The following is a 14,713-nucleotide window of genomic DNA, read 5'->3' on the forward strand; positions in this document are numbered from 1 at the left end:
TTCCAAAGATACATTTTTTAAGTACTCCTTTTTTTTCATACTACACACACAGACATAAAAACGCAAGAAAAGCCATCACACACCATGAATAACATCATATGTCCAACACAACACAACATCTTTACTTCTTGCTGTCAATTCCTTTATAAAAAGAAAGACTCTGTGACAGTTCTGTTTGGATACCCTTGATGCTGCTGCTGATGCTACCCGTGTTGAGCCAGCTAAGTTATTTTACCTGTTGTCACGTAAAGTGAAGGACCGGGCATGAGGCTGTAGGGGAGAAGGAGGAGGCCGCAGTGGGGCACACTGCCATGTTGTTCAGAGGCCCCAGCACCAGGAACACCTTAAGGGTGCACCTTAACACACACAGTGTCACCTACCCACATCATGAGTTTTGTCTGTCAACAGCTTGGGGTGCAGGGCCCTGGACGACAGACTCCCCCAGCGAGACACACACAGGTGGCAGGCAGGCTTCGCAGCCTGGCAGGGCCCAGCACTCACTCAGGCCTGCTCTAGGACACACACAGCTGGAAGGCTTTGTGGCCTCGGCAAGAGCTACCACCCCTGCAGTTTTCAGCCCCCTGTGGTGTAACACACAGCCGTGACATGAGTTTGACTTTCAAGAATTTGGGGTACAGTTCCACCCAAACCTCTGCACCAATCTTCTTCAAACTTGGCAGGCTTCATGCTCTTAGCAGAGGCTACCATCCCTGTAAGTTTCATCCAAATCATACAAAAAACAACAAAATTATAGATCTTCCATTGATTCCCCATTATACCCTATGGCCGGATCTCCGAGGGCTTCAGAGCCGCTTCGGCCAGACCAAGCCGGAAACCCAGTCCGGAGCTCCAGATTGGATAGCGGCCATCCGAAGTGGCCAGATCCGAAGCTGGATCAGATCGCTGCTGACTCGCACAGCCCTATTCATTAGGACAAACAGAAATGAAAGTTGGCTTCAATAGGTCTGTTTGTGAAACAAGTTTATTTATTTCAATATCTAAATAGAGATTTCAAGACCTATTGTTAGGCCACTGTTTTGAATATCCTAACAGAAAAAAACAGGGTCTTAGTAGTAGTTATCAAAGTGCATTCTAATTTGGATTGCTACAAATGTATTTGTCTGCATTCATCTGCTGGCTCAGGTTAGTAATATACACATAATTAGTTGATTGCAAGCTGTTCACCTCAACTGTTTGTTATTTAATACTTATGAGGTGTGCCTGTTGTCTGTCACATATTCTTGAGTTTGTTCCAGGAGTGCAGCCCCAAACCTTTTTAAAATAGAATGATCTACTTTTGCTTACACCTAAATAATCATTCCTGTTCAAATTTGTGAAACTTTCAGTTTTCATATCAGCCAGACATGAAATACTAATACTACTGATCTAACAAATCTTAGGGAGCTGAACTTAATACATTTGCCCCTCAACACAATTATTCAGGATACACTAAGATAAAAGGAGATGTATTCATTTCTTGATACATGTGTTTAACTTCCATAATGTTATACAGGGACAGCTCAAAGAACGTCCGTATCATACAGAGCAATTCTCAGTGCCACTGAAATTTAATTGAAGTGAAGCCGCTAAAGTGATATACTGTTTCTTCTGGAATTCCCATAATTTACAAAAATGAAACTCCTCTTCATAGGTTAAAAAAAACCCAGCAATAAAAAATTCCCCAAGTGTTTAACAAGTTTCTACTATTCATCATGTGGTTCCTTATTTGCAACATGGTCAATGTGGCTGAATATGCAAGACATCCTTGCATTTTTTTCTAATATGAACCTAAGAGAAATGATTGTAAGAACTCGAAATTAAAAAAAATCAGTAAAAACCAGCAGTAAACTGCTAGATCTTTCTGTATGTGGCAAAGGCTCTGCCCCCATATAATGACTGTTTAATAATTTCCACTGTTTGGGGCACAAGGCCCCATAGCTATATTATTTATAACAGCAAGAAAGAGCAGCCTTTCTATACCTGAGCCCTATGAAGCTAATCAATCTAAAGCCAAAAGAACTAGCATGGCTCAGCTGTAAGAGCCTGAAATGCCAGTAATTGCTATTCCTGAAGCAGGAAATACATAATTAAATAAAATCTAGCAACACTGGAAAAAAAACTTGGCACCCGAGGTATTTTTGAGGGAAAGAATCCAAAAATCAGACATTTATAGCCATAAAGATAGCACCAGCAGGTATATTAAGAGTGAAAACATTACAAACATTATATGTCAAACATCTTGTTTAAGGGTAGATACTGACTGCTGACTAGCATGAGGGGAAAATAAAATCCCTAAGAGAAAACACCAAAGCACTAAAAGTTCAGATTAATTATAGTTGGAGAGTATTTCCTATGAAACACTCAGTATTATAAAGAGGGCATTTGAATTTGAAACCCACATACCCACCAGCACCCTCAAAGGCACTGTAGAAGTTTGGATACAGACTTTGCAGTAGGTGCCTGCTGCTAAAATGGGCCAAATAGAAATGGATTCAGACTCATCTGAATATTGAAGAAGTCCAAATTCAGTTCTGAAATTTTTGGCTTTGGTTCATTCTAGCCAGTTCTAGCACTGAAATTCTCACATCCCTATGGGAATATCTGCAAGTAGATACTCATAAAATCATAATTCAGAGCACATTAAATGTGTAGATCAGGGGTAGGCAAAATCCAGCCTGCCCATGGGTGGCTGCCTGCCAACAGATTGTGTCCGGCTATGGCTGCCCCTGCAGCATTCCACATGGGGCTGAGCCACACCTGCTCCTGCCAGAGACAGCCTACACCATGTTCCTGCCTGCACCTGCTGATGACCTTGGCCCCAACCAACATGTACAACTTCCTCGAGGCCGGATAAGCAGTGCCAGGTGGGCAGACTGGGTAGAAGGTGGTAGGGAGCTGAAACTGGAAACCCCAGGTGCTGGGACAGGAGCTGCCTGGCTGCAGCTTCCCCTCCACCTGGCTGGGCATGTGGTGCCTAGCACACATCTCCATAACTGCTGTCGGCGCTTCCCTGGATTACCTGCTTCCTGGAGTGGCACAGCAGGGGCAGGAGAAGGAGTCACTGAAGGAGATGCCACTAGAGGCAGGGGAAGCTGAGCAGTACCTGAGCAGCTGCAGCCACACCAGGAGCAGCCCCGCTAGGAAGCTGCACGTGCTAGCTGGGGCTGTCAGAAGGCATGGGTGGGAACATGGCATAGGCTGCCCCAGGCAGAAGCAAGCAGGGCTCAGCCCCATGTGGAGCACTGCGGGGGCAGCCATGAGCCAGATTTGGGGGGGGAAGTTTGTTAAAAGGTTATCTTCTGAAAGATTGTTTGTGTGGCCCTTGAGAGATCACCAAAACTTGTTAAGTAGCCTGGCAGCCGAAATAATTGCCCACTCCAGCTTAAATCCTTGAAAAGACTCTGGAATTTTATAGTATGGTATTTTGTACACAAGTCATATGAGAAAAATGCAAGGGATTATCTTACCAAAGTTTAGTCTCATCAAAGGAGAAAGAATTGATCCCCAATTCACAGGTGGATACTGGTAACTTTTTCCAACTAAAGCAATGGGTGCCAGGGCTACCTTCACCAAGGTAGGGGGAATGGATTCAGGGCCTGCAATAGAACAATCAACCTGAATTATATAATAATAAATTGGGCAAATCATAATAAACTAGGCAAAACAGCTAAACAAAAAAAGAAAGTGTACAGACCCTGGAGTTTACAGCATTATCCTGGAAAGAAAACCAATAAACGTGGGTTTATTGATAACACAACAGCCATCTGTACCACATCACTGGCTAAATATGCTGGAAGCCACTTAAAATGCAACTGTGGATTGCAAAGCAATTAATGCGCTCAGGGTGTGGTGTTATACCACAGCTGAAGGGGAGCCATTATAAAACTGAAGCCTTAAAATTAAAAAAAATATACTTCTACTGCCCCTTCTAAGCCTGGGCCTCAAAGCATGTCATAGGTTAATTAATTGGGCCTTACAAACACGTGAGTGTTGCAATCTTTTCTAGTTTATAGACAGGGAAACAGAGGCAAAGAGACTGGATAGTACATTCAGACTCAGAGGGAACCAGCACTGAAACTAAAATTAAAGCTTCCCTACAAACCAAGCTCTCATTTAACCCCCATTCTTTGTCCTTTTGGCAAGAAAGTAGGATTTTTTTAGATTCAAAATAGCTAATTCAGTGTAAAATCCTAATGAAAACAAGGTGTGGAGAGTTGTTAATTCAATGTAACCAACTGAGGTGCACCCAGGTTAATGTTACAGGGTTGGCCAACTATATCAAAACCACCCAGCGCCCCATCTCCACTGAGATTTTACAAGATAGCTCCCTTAATTTAAACATCTTGATGTGGACAGTTTCTTCAGTTGGAAGTTTATATATCACATGCATCAGAATGCCACTTAAGGATCCAAATGAAGGCAAAGATCAAATCACAGAAACAAGAATTGGGAGAAACAACGCTAATGCCATTGCTGAATTATTCCTTAGAGTGTATTGTCCAAGCTAGTTATGAATGTTTCAAATGATGTGGCTTTCATTTCTGCTCTTGGGACAGTATATCAAGCCTAACAGATGTTCAAGAAACAGTGAATGTAAAAAAATTCAACAGAAAAATCAAGTTATAATGCTTTCTTATGTAAGTATTCTGTAGTGTTGGCAATGTAAAAATATTTCCCACATATTTAATGTTTTTATTGAAATATACTTAACTGAAATTGAGTTTTTTTAGGATCGATCCGTGATTATTTTTCTTAGCATTTCTAACAAGCAAAAAACATTTAAGTGAAAGTCAATTTAGAGCAGCAGCATTTTTCCCATAATTAGGGAATTTTCTTCTTTCTTACCTTTCTTGCCTCCTTCAATGACATAATCAATAGCTGCCCTAATAAAGCTGTTTTCAGGCAAGTAGCTGAAGTCTGGAGGAACTGGAAAGAGAAAAGACTTTGAAATATGTCAACAATGTGGCAGGAAAAGTAAGAGATTCCTGGTTCCAACTAAATTCAAAAGGCAAGCATGAGATATTTACAAATTAATCACTGGTCAACATTCTATTACAGTGATTATTTCTATTAGACCAAAGGATTAATGCAAATATAATCACTTCTTCCTCTTGCCCTTTTCTTTCCAAGTACATGTAAGGTTAGTGAAAGTTGCCATACTGCAGCACTGAAAAATTAGTTTGTTCATAAACTGAGAACCTATGATGATGGAAACTTCTTCCCTCCAACCCCCTCCATAACACACATGCACAGGCCTAATGTGCCTCAACCCCAACCTGGAAGTAATAACACAGTCACACTTCATACCTACTCATTCTCTGGTGCCTGCCAGCATGGTCAATGAGATATTTTTGTGGTTTAAGCATGTGTCATCTCGATAGTACCAACTCACTGACAGCATGGGTCATTAGCTCCCTTTAATGAACACATATTTCATCAATCATTTTATCTGGTAGATATCATGCAGTGATAATCCATCATCATTAGCAGAATGAAATTCACCTATTTGCTAAGGGGAGATTGAGAGTCTGTGGCCCACTTAACATCTATTTTGCAGGCTCATATAGCATGTAAAGTGGTATATAGTCCTAAAGCTTCCCCTCTTACTGGGGGTAAATTCCATCCTCAGTAAATAGTAGTGCTGCACTTCCTTCGGAGGCTGACTGTGTGCTTCAGCTAATCACAGAACAGCTCTTTACAAACTTACAGTTCTTAAAAAATTACTCTTGTTTTCCTTTTTGCAGTGGCTGGTTTCCAAATGGTTGACATATTTAAGAGCAGAAACTCATGAAATATGAAGTTGGCCAAACCAGATAGCTGATTAACTCTCATCACAGAATACACATTTTACTTACAAAAACAGAGGGAAAGGTCTTTCTGCACTATTTTAAACCAAAACTGTGAATTATTCTATAAGTTTCAAGCATACACACTCGCTTTTTTTAGATATTATTTTAACACACAGATTTGATAGGAACATATTTTATGGAGAGTTTCACCAAACAGAAGCATGTGGGTGGACTTTGCACTGAGCAGCACTGACTCCAACGGGGCTCTGCTGGAGCATAAACGTCAACTGTATTTGAGCTTGTTGTTGTGGTGCAGTGAAGTGTGAGCTCTCTTGTGTCACAAAGGCTGTCCTTTCACTTTTTGTGGGTTCCAAACCTAGCATAAGGAGGCCACTGATTAAGGCCTTTTGATGCTACCACAGGGCATTCTTAACAACAAAAACCTCTTACCAGATGCCCTGCTCTGGTCTGAGAACAAACTGGATAGATGAAGGTGCCCTAAAAGCCAGGCTGCATTTGTCTGCAGGGCAATCTGTCCAGAAAAACTGACAATCTGTGGAGACAATCATAGGACATGGATTAATATTTCTAGCCTCAATTAATGCTGATTACCTCATCCAATACTTCAAAAGCAAACTAACACAAAATGCAAGTTATGCTTTTTAAAAAAAAAATCAATTTGGCCCTTTACACAAGGTATCATAGCACTAGGTTTACCAAAGCAGAATCAGAAACAGACATGACACACCACCCACTCACCTGAATCAAGGTTCTGATGACTTCATTAAGTTTATTTTGAAACTGGGAAGACTGAATAGTGTCCAATTTCAACTGTCAAGGAAAAGGAAAATGAGACAATGACATATATAACTAGTGGAGGAGGAATAAGGTTACTTCTCGTTGCCACCAGCTCTAAGAATGCTTGAAAGCAACGAGAGCCAAATTCTGTTTTGACAGACCTTCTCAGAGATTAAAGTGTTGTACAATTAATCCAACATTGCAGAACACTGAATGTGGAGATATTAAATGAATGCTAGTTATTTAATTATGTATCGACTTACCCATCAAAAACATACAAAAAAATTCTCAGAGATATGATCTCATATATTTTTCAGGTCATACCTTGACACTTTGTTTCTAAAAGAAACTAAAGGTTTTATGTGCTTGTTTCTTTTACCTGTATCATGGCTCCTTCAGAACCCACCAATGCAACCAACCCATTCACAGCAGCCAGGCGCAGCATTGTGGGAGACCCCTGAAAACACAAATCAAAATGAATGCAACCCAAAGGGCTGTAATATGGTGGACAAAGCACAGAATCAATTTCTTCTCAAAAAGAGGGCACTGTTAACTCTAAAGATTATACCTATTCCTTCCCTACCAACAGACTTCTGGGCCAGGCTTCTGGATGAGGAACCGAATTACATTGCTACCCCTGCAATGAACTGCAAAATGAACTGCATTATATAGGACCTCCTTCTTCTCTCTCACTCAAACAAGCAGGCATTTCCTATTGATGCAGCACCTTTCTATAATGTATTCTAATCTAATACCTTTAACATGAAGTATGCCTGGAAACATGCTGGGATGACCTAGTCTTCAAACATGCTGTTAAAACTGTGTTGCTGTTAATATTTACCTTATAGTCCTATCTTGAAGAATTCATTTAGGGGTTGCTTTTAAAATTAATTTTATATGTAATTTTTGGTACAAGAGGCTAAATTATTAGTACAGAATTGCAAGTATAACAAATGAATACATTTCACTCAGTTCTCTATTCTGTTACCGTGACAGTGATTAATGTTACCTTCAGTAAGCCTAGAATTGTTCAGCTCCTCTACTACTATAAATGCAGCCAAAACATCTCAGTGTAGCTGCTGTATTCACTGGCCATAGCAATGGCAATTACTGGCTCATAAAAGCAGAGCTACAACCATTTATTATTTAATAAAAAAGCCATTCAAGAGGGTAAATTTACAGTAAAATGGCAAAGCACAAGGATCCCAGGATTCTACTAGTCTAACTTTTGTTATGGAGTTCCTCACTCCAGTAAGGAAACTGATGTCAGTCTGAGCACTTGCAGCTTTGGTTGCTACTCAGGATGAATAAAGGTAACAGAATGGAGCTCTCAGACCAAAAGCAATAATTGTTTTTTTGTAAATCAAGAAAGCCCAGTTTTTTCTTAAAGCAAACTAGAGAGATTACTGTTTCTAAAAGCAAATCAAATCACCTGCTCCAACAGTGAAACTATTCCTGATCTCCATTTCTTCCCCTTTAATGAAATAAGCTCCTTAGCAATTTCTTTATAAAAGGATAGAGACAGTCTCCTCTACCTCTGCAAGTACAATCTTTATCCAAGCAGGTAACAGTCTGTTGCTCAGGTCTTCTGCTTTCCCATGTCCAAAGACTGACAAACCATGAACTATGGTACCCAGTGCCAAGGCAAAACCAGACGTCTATAAAAAAAAAAACAACAAGGAAAAGACAGTAAAAACAACTGCCACAAAGGCAGGGTGGTGTGTGTGTGTGAATACACTCCCCCCACACACACGCACACATTTTTTCCCCAAAATAACAGCTCACATCTTCCATGAGCAGTACTTCACACTGACATATTCTATATACCATAATTTCTGTTGTCAACCAAAATGCTGTTGCTTTTAAAACAAATAGTTGGCTTAAACCAGAAGTGCTTAACTCCTACCCCATAGGCCAGATCTGGCCCATCAGGACATCATTCAGCCTGCAGGGCTTCACCACGGTCTAGAAATTTGGCAGCAGGGCGGCAGAGGTGGTGGTAATTGCTGCTCCCCTACTGTCAAATTTCTGGACCTATGGTGAATCACACAGGCCATATAACATGGTCCTGTACACCAGATCTGGCCAGCACATGGCTGGATCTAGGCACATGAGACGGGGCTGGTGCATGGCTGGATCTGGGATCACAAGATGGGGCTGGTCTGCAGTTAGATCCAGGTCCATGGGATAGGGCCACCATGTGGCAGAATCTGGATGCACAGGATTGGGTTTACATCCTGGATTGCAGCCATGGAATGACCCCATGAAGGATTTGGCCTGTGGGCTGACCCTGTGTCACTCATTTGGCCAACAAGGCTATACGGTTGAGTGCCACAAGTACAAATCTAGTGCAATTGATGCAGCCAGTTACAAAATACTGGCTCCTACGTATGGCAGTATACTGATTAAGCATGTATGTTTGCGCATATATGTGTATACAAAGGAATGATGTCACCCTCTAATGACTAGAGAGCAAAAAAGGCTCCAGGGACTGCTACTAATACCTGTCAGAACTTGTGAGGTCAAGTAAGACTCTTTTCAAAGGTAATGAACAAGGGTTCTAGTTCTGAGAAAGATTTAGGTCAAGAGTGAAATTACAGCCCAATGTTGCAAATATATAAACAAATGCTAAACTTTAAGAATATACACAATCCTACTGAAATCAGTGGATTTTGGATGTAATTGAAGTTAAGCATTTGGAAATAATCAGGAGTCTTCTGAAACTAGAGAAGAGGAAGATGCCACTGGATGGAGACAATCTAACAGTTGAAATACCTGGACACTTCCCATGACAAGAATTGAGTCTTAACAAAAATTTCTACACTAGAGTAATTTTTGTGTTTTAGAGTAGGGTGTTCCCCAAGTCTTCACAGGGTGGATGACATTTTATCCTATGACTGTCTCAGGGATCAAGTTCTCACCCATTCATGTTTTCATGGAACACCAACATCCTCATTCACCATTATGCAGCACTCTCATAACAACCACAGTCATTTTTCATATAAGACAGTAATATTTGGAAAGTACATCATACAAATTAGCTTCTTTACCCTGAGTTAGCAGTTGGAAAGAAGGAAAAACCAGCATCATGGAACCAGCCAGCTGTCTGAACATGCTCAATGGGTACCCAATAACCAAAGGCTACAGTATGGAAGCCTCTGTATTAGAGAATGGTTTTCTAACATGAAGGAAAATGGTTAGAAAAGAGATCCCTAATTTTACGTCCCCAATAAAATAAAAGGCTGCTGATTATTGTGATTATTGCAAAGATCAGTTTTGATTCTAACAGGTTGTATAACACCACATTGTCAATCAGTGGATAGTGGACAGACAGGAGCAACACAAACTGGGTTACTGATACTCAGGGAGTCAAATTGTGACTGATGAGCAAACAAGGGATTCTGAGGTAATGGGAAGATGCTGAGCTGTCATCTGTTAGTGGGAAAATTCAGTAGTACCAAGTGGGTAAAAGGCTACCTACAGAAATCTGAGTTTGAGACATTAATCTGAATTGGTTAGGATTGTGACTATGATCTGCTGTTTAATATCTACAGGAAGATTAAAATTTAGTTGTCCATAAGTCTAAGAGAAAGGCAGAGAAAGGATATTTGCCTAGGAAGAAAAAACCTTGGGAATGCAACTGGAAAAGTATAAGTTTTTCTTTTAGACATGTTTATATATATAAATTCAGTTTTTATTTCATATTTTAGTGATAGAGTATGAGCTGCTGCTATAAGAAATACATGAATAAAACAAATGGCCTTGAAGGTACCATCTTCAAATTACACTGTTTCAACAGATACCTGAGAGGTCCTAAGAGACTTCCATCTAATACTGGCATAGATGGAAGAGGATGTAATGTATATGGTACAAAAGAAAGGACATTTAAAAAGCATAATAGAAAGTAAGGAATCCATGTTGTGGATACAACCTGCTGATTATTTTCTGTTAAAGTCCGCAACTTGTTCATAACCTTGTCAGCTTCCTCTGCTTCTATGATTCTAACACTGAAAGCAGAGATGCAGGAACAGGCAATGGAATAGGCAAGGATCTAATAAAAGGAGATACAGTTAAAAAAAATACAAGTCAGAAAACTTAACATTTCCCCAGGTAGGATCAGGGTTTCAGTTATTTACTACTGTAGATTCCACATGGTGTTACTCGTAACCTTGGTGTTACTACTGGGAACACCAAGGTTCCTAGCTATTCCATCCTGGATAATCAATAACTCCCCCCTCAAATTCAACCATATCTAGTTTGAGAAAAAAGAGAAATAAAATGTGGAGACTGCCATGAAGATGCACTGTATTATTAGATGCACTGTAAAACCATGAAACCTAAATGAGTTTCCACATGGTTTCCAATGCTGTTGTATGCTTTGTATTAAGTGTAGAACACCACCCAAAACAGAACAGCTGGCCACTAACAAGAAGTATTACAATTAGGCCACTGACAGACAGGGAAAAGGTGTTGGGATCTGATGTGCAATCCCAACAACTGTGCTTCCTGCTATGCCACACATGCATGGTTAGAGGCATGACTGTGGAACTGAGCATCAGACCCCATCATGCCATACTGTCAGTGCAAAGGGAACCTAGGATCATGATCCCAGATCACCTCTGCACTGGCAATCTTGGCTTCTGCGGCTGGGAGCCCCATCAGTTGACTGGAGCTCTCAGCCATGGGGGGCACATCATGATATATCCTAAATTTCATGATTCTAGCAAATAAAGTTTACAGAAGATTACAGAAGATGGGTTCATAAGGACATTTTCATAGTCTCAGAAGCAGTATACAAAGGAAAACTGTTTCATACTGGTAGTACAGTATGAACCTATGCAAGCTCCATCAACAGCCATTATGAACTCAGAAAGACCTCAATTCTTTAATACTATAAAATACTAAGAGAAAAAAAAATCTGGCCAGGATACCAAGATTTTCTCTCTCTTCCCAAAGGGTAAGATAAGACCTTTATTTATTTATTGACAAGTGCAGAGGGTTGATAAAAGGATCCCTGGTTTAGTGTCAGCCAAGAGAGGGGTAATAATTATGGCTGTGCGAAGCTTCAGTCGCCGATTCGATTCGGTGGAGATTCGGCGCGATTCAGATTCAGAGATTCGGCCGCTGAATCAAATCAGAGAACCCTTTAATCTCTCTGAATTGAATTGGAACCCTCCGAATTGATTCGGAAAGATTCAGCGATTCAGACATAGACACAGCTTTAAATGTTTTTTCTACATACCTCAGGGTACCAGGAGACTCGTGAATGCTGCAATGCTGGAGCAGATGGAGCGCCCCACAGAACTGCAGGGGGCTCCCCACTGCACTTGGCAGCAAACCCGTAAGTGAACCAGAAGCATTTCTGGTCCACTTCTGGGTCTACCGGGAAGCACGTGGGGGACCCCCACCATGACCCTCTGGCTCAGTGACTGGTGCCTCCTGGGTCTGGGGTGGCACCCATGGTCCCCCCACAGCCTATTGCCACATTGAGGAGGAGCAAGGGGGGGGAAGGGGGGCCTGTGTGCTCCCCACAGGACCCGGAAGTGGACCAGAAGTACTCCAGAGGGCCCCCCCGCACTTCATCTGCCCCAGCATTGTAGCATTCACGAGCCACGCTGGTACCTCGAGGTACGTAGAAAAAACATTTAAAGCTATGTTTGTGTCCGAATTGCTAATTCTCCGAATCAGCACTGAATCTTCAGATCTGGATTTGCCTGAATCGAATCAGGGACAGCGATCCAAATCAACTAATCGAATCACTGTCCCTGATTTGGCCTGAATCCGAATCCAATAGGATCTGCTTTGCACACCCCTAGTAATAATACATACGATGAAGATTATAAATACTTCTAGGTAACATGGGATACCAACAGTACATTTTAAAATACATACAGTGATGTGCTAGAATAATTACAGTTATGACAGAAAAGGTTATTACAATTGCATTTATCATTTCTTTAGAGTCATCTTTTGGGCAGATGCTTCTTTTAAATCCAAACTTTTTGCAGATAATAAGATTTTGCTTGACTTCCCCCACACTTCTCAGCATGGCCATCAGGGCCTCATATGCTGAAAGAAAGTCACTTTGGGGGCACAGGCTTTGGTGATGTAAGTGCCCACATGTAACAGGGTTTGGGTTAGTTTACCATTTACATGAGACTTCCAAGAAACACATGGGTGCAATCTGATATATTTTATTAGACCAACTGAATAGTTAGAGAAATATATCTTAGCAAGCTTTTGGGTTTAAAAACCCTTTGTCAGGCTGAGGAAGCATATGCAGTTGGTGTGTGTGGTCTTCCTGGGTGGAATGAACAGTAAAGAAGCCAGAAGCTGGTATGCAGGCAAAAAAGCCAGCCAGTGAAAATGTAAATTGAGCTATCAGGGGGTGAGAGACAGGCTGGGGGGGGGGGGATGGAGCAGGGAAAAGTGGAGAGGTACCCAGGGAGTCAGATGTCAGGCAGGTTACAGTGTGTTATATATCCAATGTCTATATTGAGTCCATGGGGTTTTGTATCTAGGAGGTGGATGAAGTGAAGTATGTTGTTTCTATATCCCTTCCCCAGAGCACTATCATTGGAAGGGAACTCGGAGAAAGATCACAGTCACTGGTTAGCTACAGATGTCAGTCTTTCCCCCCCACTCCTCCTCCCTCTTCTTAGTTCCTGTTTCCCTGCAAGACTGCCTTCTGAATCACCAAATCTTTCTCTGAATCTTTTCTGAATCGATTCGGATGCTCTGAATCAATTCAGAAGTTTTTATGGGTCTCTCAATTCAGATTCGATGATTCAGCCTCCAAAATTGGGTCAAATCTTCTCTGAATCAAATCAGCAACCGAAGCTTTGCACACCCCTACAGAACATTATTGCACTGCTTCTGAAACTGCCTAAGGGAACAGCCTCATAACTCTCCAAACTGTCACCTCCAATGACTCTTAATCAGGGCTGTCAAGGTATGGCCTCCAGAGATCCTAGAGGGACTGGGAATTTGGGGATGAAGACCACTGCTGAATGGGTCCCACTGCTGTAGCCCTACTGGGGGCACGTGTTGGCAGTCAAGAGTCAAACGACAGGTGCATTAATCCCTGTGGCTCAAGAACTTGCAGCAGTTAATGCTGCTGCTGCTTGCCCTGCTGCCAGAGGTGGATCTGGATCCATCCTGTAAGGAGCCCCATGGTCTGCATCTGCCCTGGGTGGGCCAAAGGAGTTTGACACCCTTGCTCTAAACCATATTCTCTAATGCTACAGGGAGGGAATCAAAGGGTGAAAGGACTATGCCTTTCACTGTGCACACTCCAAGATTATGGTATAATTATGTTTTCAAGTAACACTGTGAAGGTGAAGTCAAGATTCTCCCCCCTCCTGCCACTTCTTCCTACTCAACTACAAGAGAGGAAACTTCTCAGCTCCTTAGAGCCTGCCTCCTCTCCACACACTGTATGTAGCAGTATGGTGTACCAATACAAGAGAATCAGACAGCACCTGCTATCAAGGACAGGCAACAATTGAGCTGTGTACAAATAATGCTCAGCATAGCTTTTAGCAGACAATATGTAGCAATAGGAGGTGTGGTTGTACAACTGTAACAGCCTGGGATCCTAATTGCTTTGGTTCATTAAAGGTCCTATAAGACTTTTTGTAATAACGGCAGATTTCTTTGGCAAATTCTAACTGATGAAATTACATACCACCCTCCTGGAATAAAAGGGATGCTTTACTTTATTATCCTGTTCTGTTCTGTGATGTTAAACAGCTGCTGTATTTTACCTCCTCAGTTGCTGCAATGACCCTATATAAAGTCTGCACACCTGTTTAACTTCACTAAAACACTTTAGGAGTTTATGGGTTCAGAAATGATTTTATAGTTATAAGTAATTTTAATACTTGATCCAGGAACTGTAAGCTGCCAACAATAATTTAACTTCAAAATATTATATGTTTATTAAAATACAAAGAGCTTTTAAAAGTTGTGTAAAAAAGGGGGAACTCTGTATTGATACATAATAAATCCCTTATAAAAACAGGGGGTTACACGATTCAACAGTTTAGCTTGCAATGGGCTTAAACATGTCAGATAACATTTTAAATATAAACACATGCTCTTACTGTTGCTGTCCATTACTCTTT

At 41.3% G+C, this 14,713-nt stretch overlaps 1 protein-coding gene across 5 annotated transcripts in view; it reads right to left on the reverse strand.

The window, feature by feature from the left end:
• The window catches only part of FOCAD (focadhesin), a 293,131-nt gene that overhangs the window by 19,354 nt on the left and 259,064 nt on the right, over positions 1-14,713 (reverse strand). For all 5 annotated transcript variants that reach the window (XM_025216584.1, XM_006034585.3, XM_025216583.1 and 2 more), the window contains 7 exons: positions 10,519-10,638; positions 8,123-8,245; positions 6,967-7,044; positions 6,549-6,620; positions 6,240-6,342; positions 4,846-4,926; positions 3,468-3,596 (listed from right to left, as the gene is read on the reverse strand). In XM_025216584.1, coding sequence (XP_025072369.1) covers positions 3,468-3,596; positions 4,846-4,926; positions 6,240-6,342; positions 6,549-6,620; positions 6,967-7,044; positions 8,123-8,245; positions 10,519-10,638 — 706 coding nt within the window. The remainder of the gene's footprint in view (positions 1-3,467; positions 3,597-4,845; positions 4,927-6,239; positions 6,343-6,548; positions 6,621-6,966; positions 7,045-8,122; positions 8,246-10,518; positions 10,639-14,713) is intronic.

This window comes from Alligator sinensis, unplaced genomic scaffold, assembly GCF_000455745.1.
Source record: "Alligator sinensis unplaced genomic scaffold, ASM45574v1 scaffold120_1, whole genome shotgun sequence".
Lineage (NCBI taxonomy): Eukaryota > Metazoa > Chordata > Crocodylia > Alligatoridae > Alligator > Alligator sinensis.